This window comes from Oncorhynchus clarkii, chromosome 17, assembly GCF_045791955.1.
Source record: "Oncorhynchus clarkii lewisi isolate Uvic-CL-2024 chromosome 17, UVic_Ocla_1.0, whole genome shotgun sequence".
NCBI classification, from domain to species: domain Eukaryota; kingdom Metazoa; phylum Chordata; class Actinopteri; order Salmoniformes; family Salmonidae; genus Oncorhynchus; species Oncorhynchus clarkii.
Genome location: NC_092163.1, coordinates 7,041,942 through 7,055,650, shown reverse-complemented (window position 1 = coordinate 7,055,650; position 13,709 = coordinate 7,041,942). Strand labels below are relative to the sequence as shown.

At 44.2% G+C, this 13,709-nt stretch overlaps 1 protein-coding gene across 2 annotated transcripts; it reads right to left on the bottom strand.

Moving 5' to 3' along the window:
- Positions 1 to 4,742: 4,742 nt before the first annotated feature.
- Positions 4,743 to 13,415, bottom strand: LOC139370171 (uromodulin-like). Of its 2 annotated transcripts, XM_071109499.1 has the most exons (10): positions 13,344 to 13,415; positions 12,878 to 12,974; positions 8,763 to 9,566; positions 8,278 to 8,364; positions 7,634 to 7,821; positions 6,743 to 6,894; positions 6,091 to 6,339; positions 5,799 to 5,949; positions 5,536 to 5,611; positions 4,743 to 5,298 (listed from the first exon to the last, which is right to left on the bottom strand). In XM_071109499.1, the coding sequence occupies exons 2-10, from the start codon at positions 12,939 to 12,941 to the stop codon at positions 5,279 to 5,281; spliced, it is 1,791 nt and encodes a 596-aa protein (XP_070965600.1). In that variant the 5' UTR covers positions 12,942 to 12,974; positions 13,344 to 13,415; the 3' UTR covers positions 4,743 to 5,278. The 2 variants fall into 2 exon arrangements, with proteins under 2 accessions (XP_070965600.1, XP_070965599.1); XM_071109498.1 differs by lacking the exons at positions 4,743 to 5,298; positions 13,344 to 13,415 and adding an exon at positions 5,315 to 5,352.
- Between the last annotated feature and the right edge of the window lie 294 nt (positions 13,416 to 13,709).

Genomic DNA, 13,709 nt, shown 5'->3' with positions numbered 1-13,709 from the left:
TTTGGAATATTTGTATTCTATATACTTGTATTCTTCTTTTCACACATTTAAGTAATCATTGTGGAGTCACTACAATGTTGTTGATCCATCCTCAGTTTTCTCCTATCACAGTCACTGAACTCTGTAACTGTTTTAAAGTCACCAATGGCCTCATGTTAACATCCCTGAGCAGGTTCCTTCCTGTCCTGCAGCTCAGTTCAGAAGGACGACTGTATCTTTGATGTGCCTGGGTGGTTTAATTCATCATCCACAGCATCATTATTAACTTGGTCATGCTTAAAGAGATATTCAATGTCTGATTTGTTATTGTTACCCATCTACCAATCACTGCCCTTCTTCATGAGGCTTTCTCAAAGCTCCCTGCTCTTTGTTGTTGAATCTTGACTGAGGGACCATACAGATGTTGTATGAATGGGGGACAGAGGATGGGTTAGTCATTCAACCACTGTTATTTCACACAGAGTGAGTTCATGTAACTTATAAGGCGTATTAGGCTTGCCTAAACAAAGCGTCTGTATACTTACGCAACGACCAGATTTGAGTTTTGACATTTTTATGAATCTTTTTATTTTTTATTAGAATTTTTCTTCCATTTTGACATTCCAGAGTTATTTCAGTAGGTTATTGACCAAAAATTACATTTAAATCCATTTGACTTCCACGTTGAAAGATAATAAAATGTGAAGTAATCCAATGGGTATGAATACTGCATCAAGGTATTGTATCAAGAGCACAGATCTAGAATCAGATCCCCTCTGACCGGACCCAGTCCACGTCATCTTATCAGACCCCCCCTGACCCCACCCTGTCCATGTCATCTTATCAGACACCCCTGACCCCACCTTGTCCATGTCATCTTATCAGACCACCCCTCACCCCCCCCCCTGACTCCACCCAGTCCATGTCATCTAATCAGACCCCCCCCTGACCCCACCCTGTCCATGTCATCTTATCAGACCCCCCCTGACCCCACCCTGTCCATGTCATCTTATCAGACCCCCCCCTGACCCCACCCTGACCATGTCATCTTATCAGACCCCCCCTCACCCCCCCTGACCCCACCCTGTCCATGTCATCTTATCAGACCCCCCCTGACCCCACCCTGTCCATGTCATCTAATCAGACCCCCCCTGACCCCACCCTGTCCATGTCATCTTATCAGACCCCTCCTGACCCCACCCTGTCCATGTCATCTTATCAGACCCCACCTGACCCCACCCTGTCCATGTCATCTAATCAGACCCCCCTGACCCCACCCTGTCCATGTCATCTTATCAGACCCCCCTGACCCCACCCTGTCCATGTCATCTTATCAGACCCCCCCTGACCCCCCCCCTGACCCCACCCCGTCCATGTCATCTTATCAGACCCCCCCTGACCCCACCCAGTCCATGTCATCTTATCAGACCCCCCCTGACCCCCCCTCCTGACCCCACCCTGTCCATGTCATCTTATCAGACCCCCCTGACTCCACCCCGTCCATGTCATCTTATCAGACCCCCCCTGACCCCACCCTGTCCATGTCATCTTATCAGACCCCCCCTGACCTCACCCTTTCCATGTCATCTTATCAGACCCCTCCTGACCCCACCCTGTCCATGTCATCTTATCAGACCCCCCCTGACCCCACCCTGTCCATGTCATTTTATCAGACCCCTCCTGACCCCACCCTGTCCATGTCATCTTATCAGACCCCTCCTGACCCCACCCTGTCCATGTCATCTTATCAGACCCCCCCTGACCCCACCCTCCATGTCATATTATGATCTAAAAGGCAATTATAAATCACTCCTACTCAGAGCTGCTGTGTACATATATATTTGTTTACCTTTATTTAACTAGACAAGTCGGTTAAGAACAAAATCTTATTTACAATGATGGCCTACCGGGGAACAGTGGGTTAACTGCCATTTTCAAGAGCAGAACAACCTTGGGATTTGATCCAGCAACCTTTCGGTTACTGGCCCAATGCACTAACCACTAGGCTACCTGCCGACCCAAAATTACATATGGTCCCTGGACAGAGAGGAAAGCAATATGGTGAAAACTCCTGGCCTATCAGAGGGCAGGGTTGACCTACCACCATGTTGCTTATTTATCCCATTCTCTCAGATCTACACAGGTTGACTAGACTAGCTGGTGCTACTACTGGAATACATCAAACAAGTGGAGAGACTAGAGTGATCCAGGAGGGGTTTGGGAAACACTGAGTCTAGGAATCACAGAACGTTGGTGGACCACATGGTTTCCATGGTTTCCAGTTGTTTGATGCCATTCCATTTGCTCCGTTCCAGCCATTATTATGAGCCGTCCTCCCCTCAGCAAGTTCTACTGCTCGGGATTGATTCAGGACTGGGCCAACAGCCAACCTGTCTCTTACCACAGCGCCACAGCTCCACCTAGTGGAAAGACTGGAGAACTGATACCTCTTAAAACTTTCCCCAAACCAACAGCACCTTGGTGCTTTACAGACAGCTCTGTTGAAGTTTAGAGGGTATTAAATGAAACTGTCATCTTGATAACAGTAACTGTTTTATAGACTCTAGCTTGACCCTGTGTTAATGAGCTCTTTGTAATAAACACACACACCCACACAAACGAGGCCTGAAGGCACAACCCACATTGACAATGGAACAATGGAGAGAGGTGGAAGGTGGAAGGTCCTCAATCATCAAGTTTGCGGACGACACAACAGTGGTAGGCTTGATTACCAACAACGACGAGACGGCCTACAGGGAGGAGGTGAGGGCCCTCGGAGTGTGGTGTCAGGAAAATAACCTCACACTCAACGTCAACAAAACTAAGGAGATGATTGTGGACTTCAGGAAACAGCAGAGGGAACACCCCCCTATCCACATCGATGGAACAGTAGTGGAGAGGGTAGCAAGTTTTAAGTTCCTCGGCATACACATCACAGACAAACTGAATTGGTCCACTCACACAGACAGCATCGTGAAGAAGGCGCAGCAGCGCCTCTTCAACCTCAGGAGGCTGAAGAAATTCGGCTTGTCACCAAAAGCACTCACAAACTTCTACAGATGCACAATCGAGAGCATCCTGGCGGGCTGTATCACCGCCTGGTATGGCAACTGCACCGCCCTCAACCGTAAGGCTCTCCAGAGGGTAGTGAGGTCTGCACAACGCATCACCGGGGGCAAACTACCTGCCCTCCAGGACACCTACACCACCCGATGTCACAGGAAGGCCATAAAGATCATCAAGGACATCAACCACCCGAGCCACTGCCTGTTCACCCCGCTATCATCCAGAAGGCGAGGTCAGTACAGGTGCATCAAAGCTGAGACCGAGAGACTGAAAAACAGCTTCTATCTCAAGGCCATCAGACTGTTAAACAGCCACCACTAACACTGAGTGGCTGCTGCCAACACACTGACACTGACTCAACTCCAGCCACTTTAATAATGGGAATTGATGGGAAATGATGTAAATATATCACTAGCCACTTTAAACAATGCTACCTTATATAATGTTACTTACCCTACATTATTCATCTCATATGCATACGTATATACTGTACTCTATATCATCGACTGTATCCTTATGTAATACATGTATCACTAGCCACTTTAAACTATGCCACTTTGTTTACATACTCATCTCATTTGTACATACTGCACTCGATACCATCTACTGTATCTTGCCTATGCTGCTCTGTACCATCACTCATTCATATATCCTTATGTACATATTCTTTATCCCCTTACACTGTGTACAAGACAGTAGTTTTGGAATTGTTAGTTAGATTACTTGTTATTACTGCATTGTCGGAACTAGAAGCACAAGCATTTCGCTACACTCGCATTAACATCTGCTAACCATGTGTATGTGACAAATAAAATTTGATTTGATTTGAACAATGGAGAGAGGTGGAAGGTCCTCGACCAACAGTAACAATGGAGAGAAGTGGAAGGTCCTCAACCAACAGTAACAATGAAGAGAAGTGGAAGGTCCTCAACCAACAGGAACAATGGAGAGAGGTGGAAGGTCCTCAACCAACAGTAACAATGGAGGGAAGTGGAAGGTCCTCAACCAACAGTAACAATGGAGAGAGGTGGAAGGTCCTCAACCAACAGTAACAATGGAGAGAGGTGGAAGGTCCTCAACCAACAGTAACAATAGAGAGAAGTGGAAGGTCCTCAACCAACAGGAACAATGGAGAGAGGTGGAAGGTCCTCAACCAACAGTAACAATGGAGAGAGGTGGAAGGTCCTCAACCAACAGTAACAATGGAGGGAAGTGGAAGGTCCTCAACCAACAGTAACAATGGAGAGAGGTGGAAGGTCCTCAACCAACAGTAACAATGGAGAGAGGTGGAAGGTCCTCAACCAACAGTAACAATGGAGAGAGGTGGAAGGTCCTCAACCAACAGTTACAATGGAGTCATAAGAAAGGAGCATCATAAACTACTACTCAAACTGTCATGGTCATTCTGAAGACTTTCATTGTGTTATTCTACAGTGGAACAAACAGTACTATTTCAATACACCAATCAGTCTTCCTGCTTTGGTAAAACAACCCAGGAAGTGTTCAGTACATTGACTAAATACATATCATGAATGTCACTTAGCCAGTTTTCCTAAAATCTGCTATGGTCAATTAGTACTTTCGCCTATACCAAATAAACCACACATTGTTCTGCCTTTTGTAAATATGTATACACCTGCCTTACAATACATATATGTTTACAACCTGTTAAATAGACAATCATTAGACAATGACCATCATCATACAGAGTTATTTATTGACATCATCAAATCACAGCACACACACACAGCAACTCAGGTTTGGTTGGAGCTTACACACACAGCAACTCAGGTTTGGTTGGAACTTACACACACAGCAACTCAGGTTTGGATGGAACTTACACACACAGCAACTCAGGTTTGGATGGAACTTACACACACAGCAACTCAGGTTTGGTTGGAACTTACACACACAGCAACTCAGGTTTGGATGGAACTTACACACACAGCAACTCAGGTTTGGATGGAACTTACACACACAGCAACTCAGGTTTGGATGGAACTTACACAATGATTTGAGGAAATGATCAGTCCTAAAACAATGCAAGTCTGTGTGCATACAACATACACAGTACAATGAAATCACACTGTAGTGCATAAATTCATTACTAGAATCAAAACAAGTATTTCTGTGCCCTTGAAAGTTACACTGGGCTGTAGGTTGGGATGGAGATCAGGGGATTAGTTCAGGAGGGACCCCATCCTTCATATGACATGCTGGGGGCTCCCAAGGCTCACTCCAGACTCTGGGCCCCTGGAGGGATGGGGGGGGGGGGGGTTCCCAAGACTCACTCCAGACTCTGGGCCCCTGGGGGTCAAAGAGAATCTGACTGTTAGAGAGGAAACACCAGAACGACGGCCGAGTGCTTTTGACCAGATTATCGGCCATTAATTTTTGTTCATTTCCCGACTACTCTACATTTCGGTCCAAAACCTCTACAATATATTAGCTCATAAACTATGTAAGTCATTACTAAAGTAAAATATTTACAGGTGATTGGCCCGATGGTGAGCGGCTTGAGGCGGATGGACTTGGACACAGAGCGGGATCTCCTCCTGGAACACACCTGTAGAGAGAGAAACCAACCACTAAGTCAGAGTGACCAAACATTAAGTCAGAGAGACCAAACACTAAGACAGAGAGACCAACCACTAAGTCAGAAAAACACTGAGTCAGAGACCAACCACTAAGTCAGAGAGACCTGAAAGCCCAAAGAGAGAGCTAATGAGTCTGAGAAGAACATCAGGACTCACTGGAGTGCAGGAGGAGCTCCCCTGGTCACACAGGCTGAGTCTGCAGTGCAGGAAGATGTAACGGTATTCCCCCTGCAGTAGAGCAGAGAACGAAGCCCTGAGGGACGAGCCACTTTCCTCCACTGTCACCTGGGTACGATTTGTAGGACACCTGGGAGAAGAGCCAAGAAACAACAAAGGTTTCAAGGCATGCACGGCTACACAGACCGTACACAGCAACAAACACACCACACTTCACACACAAAACAAACACACACGGCCATGCAAACAGCCGATGAATAGAGTCATGGACCTGTCCTGAATCATGTAGGTCTGTGGAAGATTATCAGGGCTGGGGGATTCCGTGGTGTAGCAGTCTTCCAGAACAACAACAAAACGTTCTGCCTCAGACTCCTCTACGGACACGCCCACGTGCAGGGAGGAACCCGCAATCAGGGTGACTGGCTGACCAGCTGGGTAAGGCTGTGTGTAGTTGGAGTCGCGGTACAGAGACATGGAGGCCTTGGCCTTGGCACCGACTCGGACAACTTTATGATCAGTTCTGTGAAGAGGTACAAAGGTACAAAGAGGTGACAAATCAAATCAAACTTTATGAACATTAAAATAACAGTTGAATGTTCACAATGATGGCACTGTTAGACTAAACAGTTCCAAAGGGGTTCTTTGGCTGTCCCCATAGGAGAACCCTTTCTGGTTCCAGGTTGAACCTGTTTTGTTTCTAGGTAGAACCCTCTGTGGAGAGGGTTCTACATGGAACTCAAAATAATTATATCTGGAACCAAAAGGTTTCTGCCTGGAACCAAAAGGGGTTATTCAAAGGGTTCTCCTATGGGGACAGCCGAAGAATCCTTCTAGGTTCTAGATATCACTTTTTTTTAATAATAGTGTTGTCTGCACAAAGACAACAGAATTAAACAGAATGGACTTTCTGCATATTTTCTCACAGTGGGAGAGGTCTGATGGCCACATCCAGACTGCTCTCTGTCTCCAGAGGATAGACACAGGAGAAGGGAAAGCCGAAGGGTCGGGAGCCGTTCCTCCCATCTACTGGATAAACGAATAAGCTGTTGGAGTAGACAGCATGGGTGGTGTTTGTCTGGGAAAAAGGGAGGAGGGGGGTTCAGAAATATGTCATATTCATGCATTTATTAGACCTGCTTGAATTAGTGATGTGTAGACTACCGTGAGATCACAGGGATTGGTTTGACAATTAACCACCGTTAACACTAATGTCATGTCGTCTTCAGCCCTATTTATTTACCTGACCTTTATTTAAAGAGTCCTGTTGAGACCAAGGTCTCGTGACCAGACCAGCAGCTATTAGACATTAAACGGTAGAGACTCACACACTCACAAGGCAGGAGCATAGAAAACACACAAATACAAAAACACAATTGAAAAAACAAGCAGAGGTTCCTCCACCAACAATCTGAACTGAAAGGCACCACTGCATCCCGCGTAGCTCGGTTGGTAGAGTATGGCGCCAGAGTTGTGGGTTCGATTCCCACCACGGACCGGTATGAAAGGTATCAACGTATCAACTCACTACTGCAAGTGGCTCTGGATGAGAGCGTCTGCTAAATGTCAAATGTGACTGTGGGTTGTTCTGAAGGTCGTTCCATAAGTATGTGAGTCTCTAACGTTTAATGAATTCTGAAGGTCGTTCCATAAGTATGTGAGTCTCTAACGTTTAATGAGCTCTGAAGGTCGTTCCATAAGTAAGATGTGAACCAACTAAAGTGTGTGTTTGGTAATAATTCACAAAACGTCTCCAGGGAAATTATTGGGGCAGCAATATAGAACCTTTTTGAGCATAAAGTGAAAATATTTCTCACCTCCAGAGTGTTTCCACAGTGTCCCTCCCGTCGCTCCACCTGGTACCACACTGAGCCGTTACGATCCTCGTGGGCGGAGCAGCGTCCGTCAGCCAGGTGGGCAGAGGAAGCATCCAGACCAGCAGCCTCCAGGTAAACATTTGGAAGGCCCACCTTCAGGAGGCTCCGCCCACACACCAGCTCTGGAGCTAAGTAAACCACTCAGGAGGTTATTTAAGCAATAAGGCGTGTGAACAGGTACATGTGTGAGACTGAGATCTCTGTGTTATACACCACGCAACACGGAATGCCTACATACATCCCCCAGCCGTGGTATATTGGCCATATACCACAAACCCCCAAGCTGCCTTATCAACCAATCATCATTCAGGGCTGGAACCCTGAATGTTGGTTGGCTGAAAGCCACGGGTATGAGAAAACATGTATTTTTACTGTTCTAATTCCATTGGTAATCAGTTTCTAATAGTAATAATGCACCTTGGGGGTTTGTGACATATGGCCAGTATACCACGCCTCCTCTGACCTTGTTGGTTAAAAGATACGCCTCTTAAAGATGCATCATTTCACCCCGAAATCTCTGCGTTTCATAGTGTTTGAAAAAAAGACCGATCTGACAATACAGTTTATATTTGTTCAGCACTCACCTTTCCTCTCACATCTCCAGTGTGTCTCATTGTCTCTCACACAGGCATCAAACACTCCACATGTGGAACACACCGTGGTGTTGACATCTGGAAGAGACAGAGGTAGTGTTAAATTACTTTGTTATGTCTAGTTATTTGAACACTCTTTGATGTCTTTAAGAAACAGTGACAAGGACATTATGAGGTCATACCTGCACAGTGACAAGGACATTATGACGTCATACCTGCACAGTGACAAGGACATTATGACGTCATACCTGCACAGTGACAAGGACATTATGATGTCATACCTGCACAGTGACAAGGACATTATGATGTCATACCTGCACAGTGACAAGGACATTATGTCATACCTGCACAGTGACAAGGACATTATGACGTCATACCTGCACAGTGACAAGGACATTATGATGTCATACCTGCACAGTGACAAGGACATTATGATGTCATACCTGCACAGTGACAAGGACATTATGATGTCATACCTGCACAGTAGGCCATGTTGCATGTTGTTGTAGGGACAAACTTGTAGACATAGTAGTTTCCATAGCAGGCTTTGACATGGATGGGATTTTGCCTCCAGTAGCAGCAGTCATAATAATAGTGTCCACAGACGCTCCTCTGAACCACCCCGTCTAACAGCTGGGGATGAGCTAATGGAAGCCACAAGGGGATCTCCGTCCCACACATGTATTTCTCCACACACCTCTCTGGCATCTGAACACTGGTGTTCCCCAGGAACAGGCGATACCATCCCTGCCAGTTGACAGACGAGTCACAGTGGTAGCCGTTAGCTGGACCGTAGTTGGTGGTGGAACGCCAGTCGTCATTCAGTACAGAGTAGTGCAGGCAGGGGTCTGCACAGAGGGACGATCCACCAACACTGATACAGTCCTCTCCCACTGGACACCGTCTCCCCCCGCACTGAAACTGCACTGAACGGGAGTCACCAGGACTGGAGTGGAGGTCGTCTTCAGGAGGCACCAGGCAGTTGAAGGATCCGGGGGTGTTCTCACAGACCTGAGGAGGGCTGCAGGGTTGGTCTGGGAGGGAACACTCGTCAACGTCCACACAACCCAGCTCCGAGGACCAGCCGTAACCTTGACGACAGCAGGAGCCTTTAGCGCAGAACTCAAGGTCGTAGCAGGTGATGCCGTCGCCAACGAAGCCATCTTGACAGGTGCAAGTGACGGACCAGGTTTGGAAAGCATCTCCCCTCTCACGTTCCACAGGTGAGTCTAGGCAGGTGGCTTGGTCATGACACGCTTCACAACTGGTAACAACCGTACCTGGGAAAACAATTCCCCCATAAAGCCTATGACAAGACACTGCATTCAATTTAATCAATAAGGCCCGAGGAGGTGTGATATATTGGCCGTTATAAACTGGGTAGTTTGGGTCCTGGATGCTGATTGGTTGAAAGCTGTGGAATATCAGACATTATAAACTGGTTGGTTAGAGCCCTGCATGCTGATTGGATGACAGACGTGGTATATCAGACCGTATACCACGGGTATGAAAAAACATTTATAATTACTGCTCTAATTACATTGGTAAACAGTTTATAATAGCAATAAGGCACCTTGAAGATTTGTGTTATATGGCCACAGCCCTTAGCTGTGATATATTGGCCATATACAACACCCCCTCGTGCCTTACTGCTTAAATATACCACAAGTATGATGCAAAATGACTTGTTTACTGTTATAATTACTTTGTTAACTAGTTTATAATAGCAATAATGCACATCAGGGGTTTGTGGCATATGGCCAATATGTCACTGCTAAGGGCTGTATCCAGGCACTCCCCTTCACATCGTGCCTAAGAACAACAACACATAAAACCTCACATAATTCTGCTAAAAAACTATTACAATTTATCTCATCCAGTGGTACAGTTGAAGTCATTAGTTTACACTTTAGCCAAATACATTTAAACTCAGTTTTTCACAATTCCTGACATTTCATCCTAGTAAGGAATTCCCTGTTTTAGGTCAGTTAGGATCACCACTTTATTTTAAGAATGTGAAATGTCAGAATAATAGCTGAGAGAATGATTTATTTCAGCTTTTATTTATTTCATCACATTCCCAGTGGGTCAGAAGTTTACATACACTCAATTAGTATTTGGTAGCATTGCCTTTAAATTGTTTAACTTGGGTCAAACGTTTTGGGTAGCCTTCCACAATAAGTTGGGTGAATTTTGGCCCATTCCTCCTGACAGAGCTGGTGTAACTGAGTCGGGTTTGTCGGCCTCCTTGCTCGCACACACTTCTTCAGTTCTGCCCACAAATGTTGAGGTCAGGGCTTTTACTGTGGATATACAGTATATCACAAAAGTGAGTACACCCCTCACATTTTTTTAAATAGTTGAGTATATCTTTTCATGTGACAACACTGAGGAAATGACACTTTGCTACAATGTAAAGTAGTGAGTGTACAGCTTGTATAACAGTGTAAATTTGCTGTCCCCTCAAAATAACTCAACACACAGCCATTAATGTCTAATCCGCTGGCAACAAAAGTGAGTACACCCCTAAGTGAAAACGTCCAAATTGGGCCCAAAGTGTAAATATTTTGTGTGGCCACCATTTTCCAGCACTGCCTTAATTAACCCTCTTGGGCACGGAGTTCACCAGAGCTTCACAGGTTGCCACTGGAGTCCTCTTCCACCATTTGGAAATTGCTCCCAATGATGAACCAGACTTGTGGAGGTCTACAATTTTTTTCCCCTCATCTTCCAAAAAGGGTTATTCAGATGAAAATGGTTTTTGGTAGAACTCTGACCTTCTGCAAAGAACCCCTTTGGAACCCTATTTTCTATGAATGTTCCATGGTTAAGGGCTGTTCCTGTGCCTGGATACAGCCCTTATTAGTGGTTTATTGGCTGTACTCCACAAACTCTTGAGATGCCTTATTGTTATCATAAACCGGTTACCAACATAAATATAACAGTAAACAAATTGTTTTGCGTTATACCCATGGTATATTGCCTAACGTACGGCTGGAATGCTGTTTTTAGCCAATCGGCATCCAAGACCCGAACTACCCGGTTTATAACAAGCTTTATATTAATGATCCAGACTTTAATCATCAATACCCCTTCAAAGGAACGTTCCAGAATGATAGAAATTACAAACATGTTCTAAGTCATCTGAAGATAGGGAACAAGTCCATTGTTTATGAAATTCGCTGTCATATATCCTTTTTTGGAGGCAAAATCTATGCTGTGTATCCTACTTGCTGATTCATTAAACTCGGCATGTGAAAAACTACAACCACAAACTACAAGTCAGAAATGTCTGAATTTCCTGCACATGAACACGGCAGTAGCCCTCCACTGCTTTAAGGATTAAGGGACCATCTTAAAACTGCAACACCTACTATTGCATGTGAAAAAATGTCAATATCTTCTCAACCACATGACACAGTGAACCTATTACAGTTGGTTTGAGATGTCTAAGTCATGTGGTTGCAAAGACATTTTTCAGTTAATCACTTGCACTTTTAAGACAGTCCCTTAGCTCAGAGTACACAGACAATAAGCCACTGAAATCAACGGAACAGAAGAACAAAGGGATTAGGAAGCCATTTGGGACTCAAACCAACGTCTTGAAAGGGCAATAAAGAAGGTTAAATACACATCTTACACTTGAAGAATACCATGCTGAGTTAATAAATAATAATACTGAGATAAAGGAAGGAGAGGAATATATACAGTATATATATATATATATATATATATATATATATATATATATATATATATATATATTCCTATATATTCCTCTCCTTCCTTATAATATAATAATATAATAATACTGAGGTATATTCCTCTCAGTATTATTATATTATTATATTATATTATTATTATATATATATATATATATAGCTGCTCCCCATTGCTTTATTCTTGCACACAAAGCATCACCCATAACCTGCACTGGGGAGCAACAGTATATATATAACCTGCACTGGGGAGCAACAGTATATATATAACCTGCACTGGGGAGCAACAGTATATATATAACCTGCACTGGGGAGCAACAGTATATATATAACCTGCACTGGGGAGCAACAGTATATATATAACCTGCACTGGGGAGCAACAGTATATATATAACCTGCACTGGGGAGCAACAGTATATATATAACCTGCACTGGGGAGCAACAGTATATATATAACCTGCACTGGGGAGCAACAGTATATATATAACCTGCACTGGGGAGCAACAGTATATATATAACCTGCACTGGGGAGCAACAGTATATATATAACCTGCACTGGGGAGCAACAGTATATATATAACCTGCACTGGGGAGCAACAGTATATATATAACCTGCACTGGGGAGCAACAGTATATATATAACCTGCACTGGGGAGCAACAGTATATATATAACCTGCACTGGGGAGCAACAGTATATATATAACCTGCACTGGGGAGCAACAGTATATATATAACCTGCACTGGGGAGCAACAGTATATATATAACCTGCACTGGGGAGCAACAATATATATATATATATATACACTGGGGAGCAACAGTATTCTGTGTGAAGCTCTCATTCCGTTCCCTAAATGAGAATCAACCCTTTACCTGAGCTGTCTGCAGTAACATGCTTAAAGAACAGGAGCACCATCAGAACACCCGACGACATCATTCTGTTCAGCTTCTCTTCTGATCAGACACACGACTGGAAAATAAAGAATAAAAAAATAATATAGATTTGTTTTTTTGGTACAGTTATAGCCAAAGGGAGCACTTCTGGCAGAGGAAGTTGATAAAAAAATGTTTTCTACCATCATAAACCTAGGTATTTTGGCCTAAAAGTCTCCATCAGGGTCAAAACATGATAAAGACTAACGAGCGAAACAAACACATTTCAGTTTTATAATTGAAGAAGCGTTTAAAAATAACAAAATTATCAACTTCCACTTCCTGAGTTCCTGAATTCCTGAATTCACTTCAATTGTGGCAAAATCAAATAATAAAATGTGAAGTATTTTCATGCAGAAGGAATAAGATATAGTTGAAACTATGGAAAAAGACATCGCTCACTTACCAATCAGCATATGATGGATTTGACCATTGAGCTAGAGAATACATCCAGTAGGTTTTCAGGGGAGGAGGGGGTGGTGGGGCGCATCATGTGACTATAGTAAAAGGGATATTGTTTTTAACGGAGTTACTAATTAATCGTTACTAAGTAACTATTAGAAATATAATCTATGCCAGTTAGCCTTGTGCCAATGTGCCCATGGTGATGACACTGAAACATTGAACAACTGAATAAACTGTATTGTTTAAAGCCGTGTTTCCCAATACCAAACGGGGGGGGGGGCAGGGGGGGTTACATTTCGCCCTAGCACCGAACTCATTTGATTCAGCTAATCAACTCACCATCAATCAAATTTGACTTGAATCAGGT

Coding starts and splice junctions, on each gene's coding strand:
- LOC139370171 (XM_071109499.1), bottom strand. CDS start 12,941: ATGATGTCGTCGGGTGTTCTGATGGTGCTCCTGTTCTTTAAGCATGTT. Junction 8,365..8,762: donor CAACATGGCCTACTGTGCAG/GTATGACATCAT, acceptor TGTCTCTTCCAG/ATGTCAACACCACGGTGTGT. Junction 6,895..7,633: donor ACTGTGGAAACACTCTGGAG/GTGAGAAATATT, acceptor CCTTTTTCCCAG/ACAAACACCACCCATGCTGT.